Source organism: Scyliorhinus canicula, chromosome 1 (genome assembly GCF_902713615.1).
Source record: "Scyliorhinus canicula chromosome 1, sScyCan1.1, whole genome shotgun sequence".
NCBI lineage: Eukaryota > Metazoa > Chordata > Chondrichthyes > Carcharhiniformes > Scyliorhinidae > Scyliorhinus > Scyliorhinus canicula.
The window spans coordinates 176,994,122-177,008,735 of NC_052146.1; the positions used below are offsets into that span (position 1 = coordinate 176,994,122).

The 14,614-nt window shown below is 46.0% G+C and overlaps 1 protein-coding gene across 1 annotated transcript; it reads right to left on the bottom strand.

Annotated features, from left to right (window-relative positions):
- Positions 1–9,442: 9,442 nt before the first annotated feature.
- LOC119977700 (platelet-activating factor receptor-like) lies at positions 9,443–11,105 on the bottom strand. Its single transcript, XM_038818885.1, has one exon. The coding sequence runs from the start codon at positions 10,707–10,709 to the stop codon at positions 9,687–9,689; it is 1,023 nt and encodes a 340-aa protein (XP_038674813.1). The 5' UTR covers positions 10,710–11,105; the 3' UTR covers positions 9,443–9,686.
- Between the last annotated feature and the right edge of the window lie 3,509 nt (positions 11,106–14,614).

Consider the following 14,614-nt stretch of genomic DNA (forward strand, 5'->3'; position numbering starts at 1 on the left):
TCTCGGAAGGAGCGATCACAATGTGGTGGAATTTAAAATACAGATGGAGGGTGAGAAAGTAAAATCAAATACTAGTGTTTTGTGTTTAAACAAAGGCGATTACAATGGGATGAGAGAAGAACTAGCTAAGGTAGACTGGGAGCAAAGACTTTATGGTGGAACAGTTGAGGAACAGTGGAGAACCTTCCAAGCGGATTTCTCACTGCGCTCAGCAAAGGTTTATACCAACAAAAAGGAAGGACAGTAGAAAGAGGGAAAATCGACCGTGGATATCTAAGGAAATAAGGGAGAGTATCAAATTGAAGGAAAAAACATACAAAGTGGCAAAGGTTAGTGGGAGACTAGAGGACTGGGAAATCTTTAGGGGGCAACAGAAAGCTACTAAAAAAGCTATAAAGAAGAGTAAGATAGAGTATGAGAGTAAACTTGCTCAGAATATAAAAACAGACAGTAAAAGTTTCTACAAATATATAAAACAAAAAAGCGTGGCTAAGGTAAATATTGGTCCTTTAGAGGATGAGAAGGGAGTTTTAATAATGGGAGATGAGGAAATGGCTGAGGAACTGAACAGGTTTTTTGGGTCGGTCTTCACAGTGGAAGACACAAATAACATGCCAGCGACTGATAGAAATGAGGCTATGACAGGTGAGGACCTTGAGAGATTGTTCTCACTAAGGAGGTAGTGATGGGCAAGCTAATGGGGCTAACGGTAGACAAGTCTCCTGGCCCTCATGGAATGCATCCCAGACTGCTAAAAGAGATGGCTAGGGAAATTGCAGATGCACTAATGATGATTTACCAAAATTCACGAGACTCTGGGGTGGTCCCGGTGGATTGGAAATTAGCAAACGTGGCACCACTGTTTAAAAAAGGAGGTAGGCAGAGAGCAGGAAATTATAGGCCAGTGAGCTTAACTTCGGTAGTAGGGAAGATGCTGGAATCTATCATCAAGGAAGAAATAGCGAGGCACCTGGATAGAACTTGTCCCATTGGGCAAACGCAGCATGGGTTCATAAAGAGCAGGTCGTGCCTAACTAATTTAGTGGAATTTTTTGAGGACATTACCAGTGCAGTAGATAACGGGAAGCCAATGGATGTGGTATATCTAGATTTCCAGAAAGCCTTTGACAAGATGCCACACAAAAGGTTGCTGCATAAGATAAAGATGCATGGCATTAAGGGTAAAGTAGTAGCATGGATAGAGGATTGGTTAATTAATAGAATGCAAAGAGTGGGGATTAATGGGTATTTCTCTGGTTGGCAATCAGTAGCTAGTGGTGTCCCTCAGGGATCCGTGTTGGGCCCACAATTGTTCACAATTTACATAGATGATTTGGAGTTGGGGACCAAGGGCAATGGGTCCAAGTTTGCAGATGACACTAAGATGAGTGGTAAAGCGAAAAGTGCAGAGGATACTGGAAGTTTGCAGAGGGATTTGGATAGGTTAAGTGAATGGGCTAGGGTCTGGCAGATGGAATACAATGTTGACAAATGTGAGGTTATCCATTTTGGTAGGAATAACAGCAAACGGGATTATTATTTAAACGATAAAATATTAAAGCATGCCGCTGTGCAGAGAGACCTGGGTGTGCTAGTGCATGAGTCACAGAAAGTTGGTTTACAGGTGCAACAGGTGATTAAGAAGGCAAATGGAATTTTGTCCTTCATTGCTAGAGGGATGGAGTTTAAGACTAGGGAGGTTATGTTGCAATTGTATAAGGTGTTAGTGAGGCCACACCTGGAGTATTGTGTTCAGTTTTGGTCTCCTTACTTGAGAAAGGACATACTGGCACTGGAGGGTGTGCAGAGGAGATTCACTAGGTTAATCCCAGAGCTGAAGGGGTTGGATTATGAGGAGAGGTTGAGTAGACTGGGACTGTACTCGTTGGAATTTAGAAGGATGAGGGGGGATCTTATAGAAACATTTAAAATTATGAAGGGAATAGATAGGATAGATGCGGGCAGGTTGTTTCCACTGGCGGGTAAAAGCAGAACTCGGGGACATAGCCTCAAAATAAGGGGAAGTAGATTTAGGACTGAGTTTAGGAGGAACTTCTTCATCCAAAGGGTTGTGAATCTGTGGAATTCCTTGCCCAGTGAAGCAGTTGAGGCTGCTTCATTAAATGTTTTTAAGGTAAAGATAAATAGTTTTTTGAAGAATAAAGGGATTATGGTGTTCGGGACGGAAAGTGGAGCTGAGTACACAAAAGATCAGCCATGATCTCATTGAATGGCGGAGCAGGCTCGAGGGGCCAGATGGCCTACTCCTGCGCCTAGTTCTTATGTTCTTATGTAAGCTGACACTCTTTCGGTTAAAGTTATGAACAAGATTCACTACCCTTTTTCATGATAAAACTTAAACTGTTTGTTTGATTAATTTATCTTTTTTCCATTTAATCCAATCCTCAACACCTGATTTCATAGGCATCACCTGTCCTTTAGTAAATTTACATCTCAAAGGCATTTCACTCAAACACATTATGAGCGACCAAACCTTTGTTCCCTCACAGGTGTGATGCATGCTTAGAATTTCTACGTTTAACTGCCGTTATTGAATTCCCATACGTCCACAATTTAATCTTGTATCAAGTAATTTTCACGCATTTTTCAATTTAAAAATCAATCAATAGCATGCTAAAACAGTTAACTTTTATGCTCCAATTCATGTTCCTTTGCCGTTTTTTTTTTTACCTCCCTTTTCTCCAGATCTGCCCTAAGCAGTGGGGTTTCAAATCCTGTTACACATACAACCTCAGAATAATGACACCAGCTTTGTCTGACTGGTCACTTACTCTGAGCCCCTCTAGGCTTCCCTGTTTTGGCCTCCATCGAATTGTCATGGGGCCCTACGCTTTCCAATCTTTTTAACGCGAGGCGGTTTATCCTGCTCTGCTCATCGGCTTGGCACAAAGGTCCGTCTTTGCCCACCCAACATTAGCGCGTTTTCAGTGTTGCATGTGTCCACTGCTACCTACTCGCAACTTTCGCACAAATTATGGTTCCGACCGCCTGATCTGTGACTCCTCTATCTACTGGGTGGTAAATTAAAATGTACTCACCCGTATTTAGGAGGCGGACTATTCCGCCAGAATCCTGTGAACGCCCAAGCATACAGCGCCAAATGATGTAGGAGCGATGTATTGAGTCAGCTTCCATGTGGGGTTATTCCCTGTGGCTTAGCTCAGTACAGAGAGGAACAAACACGACAACATGGACAAAGATGGCTTATTTAATCAAGCTTTTTATGTGTACACGGAGAACAGACTGGATAGTACACTGGGCTAAATCGCTGGCTTTTAAAGCAGACCAAGGCAGGCCAGCAGCACGGTTCAATTCCCATACCAGCCTCCCCGAAGAGGCACCGGAATGTGGCGACTACGGGCTTTACACAGTAACTTAATTGAAGCCTACTCGTGACAATAAGCAATTTTCATTTTTCATATCGGCCAAGACCTATTCTGCCGAACAAAGACCAGAACACAGTACTTATACAACGTTAAAAAATCAATAGCCCACCCCAGTTGGACATTATCCAATCCCTGAAGCTGCTACTTTTAAACTTATCCAATAGAATCACAAGCACTGTTCAAACTTCACCCAATAGAATTGCAAGCAGCGATTGATTGATCCTCATCCTGACAGCTGTGTACAATCCCAGCAGTTTGCTGACTGTTTGTGAGAAACAGAACAACAGAACCAGCACCCTGAATTGTTTCACAAAGACAAGATGTCAGAAGTAATGTACTTTTGGTCAAGTTAACTATCCTAAATCCCATTTGATTACTTATTACTGATATGACCTAAAAATACATGTTTAATGGTTAATAATGATTACTCAGTCCTATAATTCATCTCAATCCTTAATAAATAACTTATGTAAAACTACTCCAGTGGCATGCTAACGATTCAGTTTTGAGAGGTATCATCGCTGATGCCCCCCCCCCCCCCCCTCACTGTCTAACACTGTCTTCCCACGCTTAACATCCCAGGCCCAAAATACTCATTCCAGGTTAAGCAGCGTTTCACTTGCATCTCTTCCAATTTGGTCTATTGCATTCGCTGATCCTCTATATCGGAGAGACCAAACACCGACTGGGTGATCGCTTTGCGGAACATCTTTGGTCTGTGCACATTCAGGACCCTGCTCCTCCCGTTGCTTGTCATTTTAACAAAAGACCCTGCTCCCATGCCCACATGTCTGTCCTTGGCCTGCTGCAATGTTCCAGTGAAGCTCAACACAAACTGAGGAACACCATCTCATATTCCGGTTAGGCACGCTACATCCCCCAGGTCTCAACATCGAATTCAACAACTTCAGGTGATTAGCTCTACTCAACCTCGACCCATTTGTTTTCATCCCATTTATTTTTAACTGTCTTGTCTTTGTTAATATATATTTAACCCCCCCCCCCCCATCTTATCAACCTTTCCTTACCCTTTCTTCTCTTTGCTTCTCCCCCCCCCCCCCCCCCCCCCCCCACATCTACATCTGTCACAATTTACCCTCTGATGTTAGTTTCTCTGCTGTTTGGCCTTTCACACCTTTTGTTCTCTCTGGGGACTGCCATTAGCAATCTTTCCCCTTGGATTCTGTGGCCATTAGCACCCAGTTTCCCTGCGACTATGACTCATCTTTCATTCTCACACCACAGTATAAATATTTCCCACTTTGTCTGTTAGCTTTGACAAAGAGTCATCGGACTCGAAAAGTTGGCTCTTTTCTCTCCTTACAGATGCTGCCAGACCTGCTATTTTCCCGCATTTTCTCTTTCATTTTGAAAGTGCTGCATGCTCCTTATATATGGAAAAGGCGCATGATGCAGGTACATGCTCAACCAATAAGGTTAAATGTTGAACAAAAAGAGAAAATGCTGGAAATATTCAGCAGGTGTGAGATTTTCCAGCATTTTCTCTTTCGTAACACTGTTGTTTTCTGTTTGCCTCCACCCCTCCTAGGAGCAGGTCGCCCAGGACCGCCGGGAGTGGGCGAAAATTGTAGGGGGTCCACCGGCCTGCGACCCCTCACCGTGGCTGACCAGAACGCCCTGGACATAGTCAGTGGCTCAGAGGAAAGGGAGGTCGCCAGGGTGGAACTCATCCATGGGTGAGGAAGTGAGATCCCACCGAGTTGCAGTTACCCATGCCATGTGTGTTAACCAACAACCCCCCCCCCCCCAACACCAGCTCACCCCCAACCCCACACCATCCTCAACACCACAGCATCCTCAGTCCCACACCCCCGGTCCACGGTTTAATCCTGCGTCCTGTCTGATGTCTTGTAGTACTTGCTGGTGGTGGGGTGGGGCAATTTGTTGTCCCCAGTCAGAGCAACAGCGTTTGCCGACCAGCAACGAGGACAGCAGCCCAGATGGAAACCCCGGAGCTCAAGTCCGGCGATGACAAAGATTTCCCGTCACAGCTGTCTCCAACACTTTCCACCTTCCCAGAAAAGCTCACCTCGATTGGGTACTTTCGTGAAGCTGCTTTTAGGACAATTACTAGGGGGCATAGGTTTAAGGTGCGAGGGGCAAGGTTTAAAGTAGATGTACGAGGCAAGGTTTTTACACAGAGGGTAGTGGGTGCCTGGAACGCGCTGCCGGAAGAGGTGGTGGAAGCAGGGACAATAGTGACATTTAAGGGGCATCTTGACAAATACATGAATAGGATGGGAATAGAGGGATACGGACCCAGGAAGTGTAGAAGATTGTAGTTTAGTCGGGCAGCATGGTCGGCACGGGCTTGGAGGGCCGAAGGGCCTGTTCTTGTGCTGTACTTTTCTTTGTTGACACCCTCTAATGCTCATCACACAGCTACCCGAGTACATCAAGCGGAGGTAGGAACTCCCGAGGGGCCGGACGGTCAGAGGGTGGGCTGACTCCAGGGATTAGCTGCCGTCTAGATGGGTCTCTGGCTTCTGGAACAGACAGTCCCATCGATTGTGGACATGTGGTTGCAGAGTCGGGGAGTACATGAAGGTTGGTGGCAAGCATCCAGTAACTGCAGGTGCAGTTGGAGGAGTCCAACCGGGTGCAGGAGCAGGAGGTGGTCCGGACCATGGAGGCCAACTCCACATGGGTGCCATCTGCAGTGGATGCATTGAGGGTGAGGGTTTTGGCTATCGATCAGCATGTCCAAGGCCTGGGGCATTCTATTTAGGCGCTGATCAAGGCCCAGGGCAGGGCTGTCATCTCACAGGCAGCCATGTGCCAGAGCCACTTGGACATTGCAGAGGTGCTTCTGAGCATGGCCCAATCACATCAGGTCATGGCTGAGAACATCAGCGGCATTGCCCAGGTGCTGACCGACTTGCAGACGTGGCCCAATGCCAGAGGGAGATGGCCCAGTCACTAGCTGAATGTGGCGCAGTCCCAGGCGGAGATGGTCCATCCTCTGTGCTGTGCTCCATAGCGGTGGGTATGCGGACCATGGTCAAGACCAGAGCAGGCCTCCAGGACTGGCAGCGGCAGGTGGTGGGGGGAGCCTCGGGGGATAGAGCCGCTCGCATCCCCACCCATTGGCACCCTGAGGGAGGAGGTCTTGGGGCCCGTGCCGGGAACTCCCGCAGCAGCTCGGGAGCACTCCTCGGGACCCCCACTCCCATGGCCACCAATGGGGATGTAGGCCACAGGGCGGGAATTGCAGCAGACCGCCTCCACTCCTGATGTACTGTCTGGGGATCCACCTCGATGTGGCGTTAGGGCCCGTAAGACCATAAAGTTATGCACCAGTTAAGTTGGCACCGGTGCAGGACACGGCTTCGATCCCGGCCCCAGGTCGCTATCCGTGTAGAGTTTGCACATTCTCCCCGTGTTTGCGTGGTTGGGTCTCAGCCCCACATCCCAAAGATGTGCAAGGGAGGTGAATTGGCCACGCTACATTGCCCTTAAGTGAAAATAAAAAAGAATTGGGTACTCTAAAGTTATAAAATAAATTAATTAAATTAAATCATTTTTTAAATGAAGCCAGAGTTCAGTCAAAATGGCTTCAGAAAAACAAACACAAAAGGATGACGGTTCACCATGAACTAATTTCACTCTACTGACCAAGGCCAATTTCACCCACATGATTCTAAAACTTGACCCATGCTGGAAAGGTATGAGTACTTTCACAATTCTGGTATACAATAATGTGACAAGATCAAAATTCAAATTCAGTGAAACAAACAGCAAATAACTTTATTTCGTACTTCAGCTTGATATTAACAGAGGGAGATACAGAGAAAGAATCTGAGAGAGTATAGTGCCGGATTTTTCAATTTTCTAAACAATTTCCCATAACTTGACCACAACATTTGCCATGAAAATGTTAAATTTATAAAACCAAAACATTTGTGAACCAAAACTTGTTAAATGAACAAAACTTTAATCACATACCATTGGGGCTGGTTTAGCACAGTGGGCTAAATAGCTGGTTTGTAATGCCGAACAAGGCCAGCAGAGTGGGTTCCAGTCCCGTACTAGCCTCCCCGAACAGGTGCCGGAATGTGGCGACTAGGGGCTTTTCACAGTAACTTAATTTGAAGCCCACTTGTGACAATAAGCGATTTTCATTTCATTCATTGTAATTATCTGAATGGAAATGCTTTAAAAGGATAATGAGACATTCTACACCTCAGGGAATGCGGCAATTCAAGAAGGCAACTCACCGCCCCCTCCTGAATGGCAACTAGGGATAGGCAATAAATGCTGGCTTAACCAGCATTGCCCACATCTTGTAAATAACAAATTTTAAGCTCTAGGTGTGGAACTTGGGTAGCAGACAAACTGCAGTCACACTATGGGATCTCCTTAATACTTGTTTATTAGTGCACTTCTAAAAAAGTTATAGACAACGCATGTTACTCCTCGGTATGTGTTCCAAGCTGAAGCCTAACACATGACTGTCTGATGTCAGTGATACATCGTCATCTGCATTGCATACATTAGCATATCACATCTGTTAACTCTTTATCCTACACCTCCCCAAGTATATTGTCCAATCTTTAACAACAACATGAAACTATGACTGAGGTTTTCTAGCCCCGCCTGCCACCAGGATCTTCCAATCCCGTCACAAGTCAGTGAACATTTGACTGGATCGTTGCATCCTCCAAACAGATCCTGTCACTGTGGGGTCGGAAAATCCCAGCCACGTCTTTAACTAGTTACGTTGCATTTCTGTAACTCCTTTTTTAACAACTGCAGATTCTATGAACTCCAACCCCGTCTCTTCCCTTCCTCAAGGTATAGTCTTGGGGGTCGGGATTCAATCTCCCACAGTATTCTCAGTCCTTAGGGAAGACGTATTAGAGACATGAGAGCTCTAGTAGGCCATCATCATCGGCAGGATAAGACCGAGTTTGCAGCATTGCTGGGAAGCAGACTGATAGATGTCTGATCTGCAAAGACAACAAAGACTTTTCAGCAAAAGACTGATCCAAGCGAAGACTGCAAAGTTTTGACGCTTGGATTCTCTGGGAATAGAAGAGAAGAACTCAGGAGACTCTGAGGAACTTGTTGCTTTCTGAAAGCACACAGGAAAAAAATGTTAGTGGGACAAATGATCTCCAACTCCACGGAAAATTGTCACAGCTGCATCCAGCTTTGTGGCATCGAAGGCTGCAAAGACTTGAAAGATCCAAGATTTCAATGAACTTAGTGAAGGAAGGAAAAATAACTACCAAATTACTGTCAGGCCATCAGGAAAAGAAGAAATGACTTCCAAGTGATATTTTGGTAGGACTGTCTACTTTCTGTGGCAGTGGTAAGACAGCCACACTCCTCTCTGTGTGTGAGGTTGCTCCACGATGGGCAGTGGGCAGAATTGCTCAGGAAATGGAGAGAAACAGCATCATCTTCTGTAACAAGACATATTTCCTGCACACAATTAACTCCGTGGCAAAATTGCTGTACAGGATTTCGCAGCTTGACAAATGCTAAAGATTCTGTTTCAGCTTCATCGCTGACATCCAGCTTTGGAATGAAAATACTTTTTTTTAAATTTAGAGTAATCAATTATTTTTTTTCCAATTATGGGGCAATAACCAATTATTTAGCATAACCAATCCACGAAGGAATAAGACTTTCAGCCTGGACTGAAGTGTGGATTCCAGCTGACTTTCACCCATGGAAGTTAACAGATCTATATATTACCATACACAAGACCTCACAATTAGAACAGGCTGGATAGATCTGAGGGTCTACTCATTGTTGATATGTTTGTATGAACGGGCATTTGGGATAAATGGTACATTTTTCAGTTGGGAGCAGATGATGGAAATCAAAATCAGGGGCTCTGGACGATATTGTTTCCAGTTCCTAGCTCAAAGAGATTGAGTCAATTCTAGCTCACTAACTGTCGCCCTCATTGAGATCCATGTTCTGAATAATAGGGAACTGAAAGCTCTTTTGTAAATGTGTCGAACACACTCAGGAAATGCGAAATACCCAAAGATTGACAAATATTGAAGGGAAGAAGTGTTTTAATCTGATACTTCTTAAGGGTTTTGGAATAGTAAAAAACTGGAATGAACAATCACAAACAAGATGCGCTTATGTTAACCTTTTTTACTCATAATAAACGAGACAAACTTTAAGAGTACTGCTATATTTACTCAAAATAACATTTTTATAAGTTGAACAGCGGCTATCTCTTTAAGATGGGTAAAATACTGAAATTATGAAATGACCAAATAGGATATATAACTTTCATGAAAGCTGAATCTCTTGAAGTGTAGGGCTTCTCCTCATGGTACATTTGCGACTCCAGGACTGTATTAATTCGTTAAGGTATTGTCTGAAACTTGTTGTCAGGAAGCAGTAAAGAATAGGGTCTAGAATGCAGTTCATACACATCAGGCATAGAGAGACTTGATGAACATCGTTGACAGATTTTCTGGTAGTGCAGTCCTCAGATACCCAGAAATTGAGAACTAAAATCGTCCAGAACAGATGGACCACATGATAAGGTAAAAAGCAAACAATATAAATGACCAGAACCGCAAGCACCATTCGAAAAGCCCTCGTCTTCAACCTATGCGAAGGTCCCAATGTTTTCTTATCAATTGATAGTCTTCGAAGGATAAGGGCACTGTTAGCAATCACCACTCCAAAACCAATGATAAAGCCCAGTAGCATTACCAAGTGTATAATTAATACTTCTATTTTGGTGCCTTCCTCCTGATAATATTCAAAACATCTTAAATTGCTCCCGTTTGCTCCGATGACGTGTTGTTTGTGGTTGATTAAAGTCGGTAAAGAAATGCATATAGTTGTTGTCCAGATTAAAGCAGTTAAAGTGAAGCCTCTTACATTCTGCGTGGACTGAGCTACCTTGACCGGCTGTGAGACGGCAAGATAACGAGTGAAGCTGATCAGAGCCAGAAGGAGGATAGTGTTGTAAGTATTGATGTAAAACAGAGATCCCCACAGGCTGCACATGAAACTGGAGAAGATCCAATTGCCTTTGCGATAGGAGTAATCGATCCAGAAAGGTAGAAATATAACGAACAACAGATCTGCCACTGTTAGACTGATCATGTAGATTTTAATTTCAGTCAGTCCTTTTTTGCCACGCACCAAAAACCAAAGTGATGTAATATTCACCGGGAGTCCCACAATAAATAGAAAGCTGTAAAATATAGAGGTTATCGTGTACCTAAATTCAGATGTGTCATAAAAATGTTCTTCACTGCAGTTTCCCAAATATGTTGAAGCATTCATTTTAACCATTAAACGTCTGATATCACTGGACTTTATCAATTCTTCCTGTTCTTAAACATTCGTAAATTTCTGTTGCAAGCCACTTTTTTTTTTCAAGCTGGTTCTTCGCACTCTTCTGTTATTGTTTGGTCTTCAGCTATTTAAAGAAATCATACAAAATGAGTGAATCTTGTCACAGATTGAGTCTTCACAAGCAGCTCAATGCGGGTAGTTGCACAGTTCACACTTGTGAAAAGCTTCTCTGTGAAAAGAACTGAAAATGGTGGAAACGCTCAGCAGGTCAGGCAGCATCTGTGGGAAGAGAAAGAGAGTCAACATTTCAGCTCCATGGCCTTTCATCAGAATTCCAGCCGGAGGGAAGAGCTGAAGATTTTCAATGTGGGCATCCCCGGCTCCTCTATTCAACACAACTGAAAGAAAGCTGCACTTTCTCATCCGTTTATCTGACAGGACGTGATGCTGTTTGTTCACAACAGCTGAATAGTCAATAGCTTATCTCAAAATGCTGCATTTGTTGACTCATTGTAGGCGTTCTTTGCTGTGTTTCTGTTCCTCTGTCAATCTTCTGTTTTCTGACTGTTCCAATTTGCTTTGATTTCAATGTTATTCTGGTCGGTGCCCAACTTTCCCTCCTTTAGAAATCAGATGGTGTGCCGGCATTTCCAAGAAGGGATGGAAAAAGTTGGATTGATGCTTGGTACACTATTGGGGTCATGGTAAGTTTATCTTCCAGAGCTTACCAATTTTTGTATTTTCCATTTTCCCCCTCTTTTTCAAATTCAAGCTACCCAATTTTTTTTCCCAATTAAGGGGCAATGTTAGCATGGCCAATTCCCTTATCCTGCACTTCTTTTTGGACGGCAGCTGACCTTCATGTAGATGAGCGAATCAGTCTGGGTGACACATAGGTTGGTGGAATTGCAGATAGTGATGAGGACTGTCTGAGGATATAGCAGGATATAGATCAGTTGGAGAATTGGGTGGAGAGATGGCCGATGGAGTTTAATCCGGATAAATGTGAGGTAATGCAGTTTGGAAGGTCTAATACAGGTGCGAATATACAATAAATGGCAGAACCCTTAAGCGTATTGACAGGCAGAGGAATCTGAGTGCACAGGTCCCTTAAAGTGGCAACGTAGATGGAGAGGGTAGTTGAGAAGGCATGATTGCCTTCATCGTCTGGGGCACTGAGTATAAAAATTAACAAGTCATGCTGCAGCAGTATAGAACATTAGTTAGGCCACACACTATTCTTGGAATATAGTATTCAATTCTGGCTACACTCCCAGAAGGATGTGGAGGCTTTGGAGAGGGAACAGAAGAGATTTACCAGGATGTTGCCTGGTATGGAGGGCATTAGCTATGAGGAGAGGTTGGATAAACTTGGTTTGTTCTCACTGGAACGAAGGAGATTGAAGGGTGACCTGATGGAAGTCTATAAAATATGAGGGGCATTGATAGTCAGAAGCTTTTTCCCAGAGTGGAAGAGTCAGACTACATGAGGGAGATAAATCACTTGGTTGCGTGGTGTACCAAAAACAACCTCTCTCTAAATGTCGGAAAGACCAATGAACTGATCATCGACTCCAGGAAGCGTAGCACGACACACACTCCCATCTGCATCAATGGCTCCGAGTGGAGATGGTCAGGTCAATAGCTTAAGTTCCTGGGGGGTCACCATCACCAACAGTCTGTCCTGGTCCACTCGCATTGATGCAATAGTCAAGAAAGCCCATCAACGTCTCTACTTCCCAAGGAAGCTAAAGAAATTCGGCATGTCTGCATCGACTCTCACAAACTTCCACAGATGTGTGATAGAGAGCATCTATCCGGCTGCATCACAACTTGGTATGGCAACTGCTCGGTCCAAGATCGCAAGAAACTGCTCGGTCCAAGATTGTGGTGAACTCAGCTTAGCGCATTGATGCACAATCAATGGACACGAAACATAGATAAAGTCCGAACAATAGGCTCTAATACACAAGAAGTGGACCCGGCAGCAGACGTACAGAAGAATGGCAGAATACCGGGGAACACGGGTTCTTATACCCCACCTCGTATGCGGAGCTACCTACCTCTCAGCCGATGACATACCTGGGCCAATGGGCAGCGAGTCCTCTGCACCAATGGCAGCTCACATCCCCAGGTACTGTTATCACCCTAGTCATACTATCGCATTCACCCCCTGTTGAGAAGGAACCGGGGGGGGGGGGGGGGGTGGTGCATGTCCCATAAGTACGCGAGAGACTGGTAGTATGACTAGAGATGTTAGGTCGTACCATTGCATTGATGGCTGCCCACCGGCCCGCAACTATTTACAAAATACAGAACAGTAAATATGTACAGTTTGGGAAAAATGGGGGGGAAAGAAAATGGAGAACAAGCAAAAACAAGAGTCCATGAGCAGGTCACATGGATTTGATTTGCCGATCCGGTGCCTTGGATGTCCTGTGTGACCTGCGTAGCTGTGCCGGTGACGTTGGAGCAGTGGTCGTCCGTGACTCCGGGAGTGATGATCCTGTTCTTGCGTCCGTACCCCTAGTCAGAGCTAGCGGGGGCCAGGCCGGGGGAGGGTCGTCCTGTCCACTGGGCAGCATGTGTGTAGGTGTCGGTGGGGCCAAGGAGGGGGCGCCTGCCGGGGGCAGTTGGGGTTGGGGGGTGCTGGCGCCGGGGGGGTGGCCGGGATCCGGCAGGTGCCAGGTCCCGAAGGGAGACTTGGTCCTGTCGGCCGTCGGGATACTCCACGTACGCGTATCGCATGGAGTCACTGGACTCTTTCGACCAACGGGTCCGACTTGTGCACCCGCATGTGTTTCCGGAGCAGGATGGGCCCAGGGAGGAGCCAGCCAAGTCGGGAGCAGGGTCCCTGAGGAAGACTTCCTGGGAAAAACAAGAAGGCATTTGTGAGGCATTTGGTTAGTGGAGGTACAGAGGAGTGACCGGATAGAATGGAGGCCGCCTGGGAGGACCTCTTGCCAGTGAGAGACTGGGAGATTTCTGGACCGCAGGATGGTCTTCCAGACCGTACCGTTCTCCCTCTCGACCTGTCCGTTACCCCGGGGGTTGTAACTGGTCGTCCTGCTGGCGGCGATGCCCCTGCTGAGCAGGAATTGACGCAGCTCGTCACTCATAAAGGAGGACCCCCTATCGCTATGAATGTAAGCGGGGAATCCGAACATGGAGAAAATGGTGTGTAGGGCTTTAATGATGGTGGTTGTGGTCATGTCAGGGCAGGGGATGGCGAAAGGGAAGCAGGAGTACTCGTCAGTCACGTTGAGGAAGTACGTGTTGCGGTTGTTGGAGGGGAGGGGACCTTTGAAGTCCATGCTGAGACGTTCAAAGGGGCGGGAAGCCTTTATGAGATGCGCTTGTTCGAGGCGGTAGAAGTGGAGTTTGCACTCCGTGCAGATGTGGCATCCCCTGGTCACTGTCCGGACCTCGATGGAGTAGGGCAGGTTGCGGGTCTTTATAAGGTGGAAAAAGTTGGTGGCAGAGGTCCGCGTGGAGGGTTCGGAGGTGGTCCACTTGTGCGTTGGCACAGGTGCCGTGGGACAGGGCATCCGGAGGCTCGTTTAGCTTCCCAAGACAATACAAGATGTCGTAGTTGTAGGTGGACAGTTCTATCCTCCACCGCAAGATCTTGTCGTTCTTTATCTTGCCCCTCTGTGTGGTGTCGAACATGAAGGCCACTGACCGTTGGTCTGTGAGGAGGGTGAACCTCCTGCCAGCCAGATAGTGCCTCCAATGTCGCACAGCTTTAACTATGGCCTGTGCTTCCTTCTTGACCGAAGAGTGGCGGATTTTGGAAGCGTGGAGGGTACGGGAGAAGAAGGCCACGGGTCTGCCCGCTTGATTGAGGGTGGCTGCCAGGGCTACATCGGACGCGTCGCTCTCGAACTGGAAGGGGAGGGACT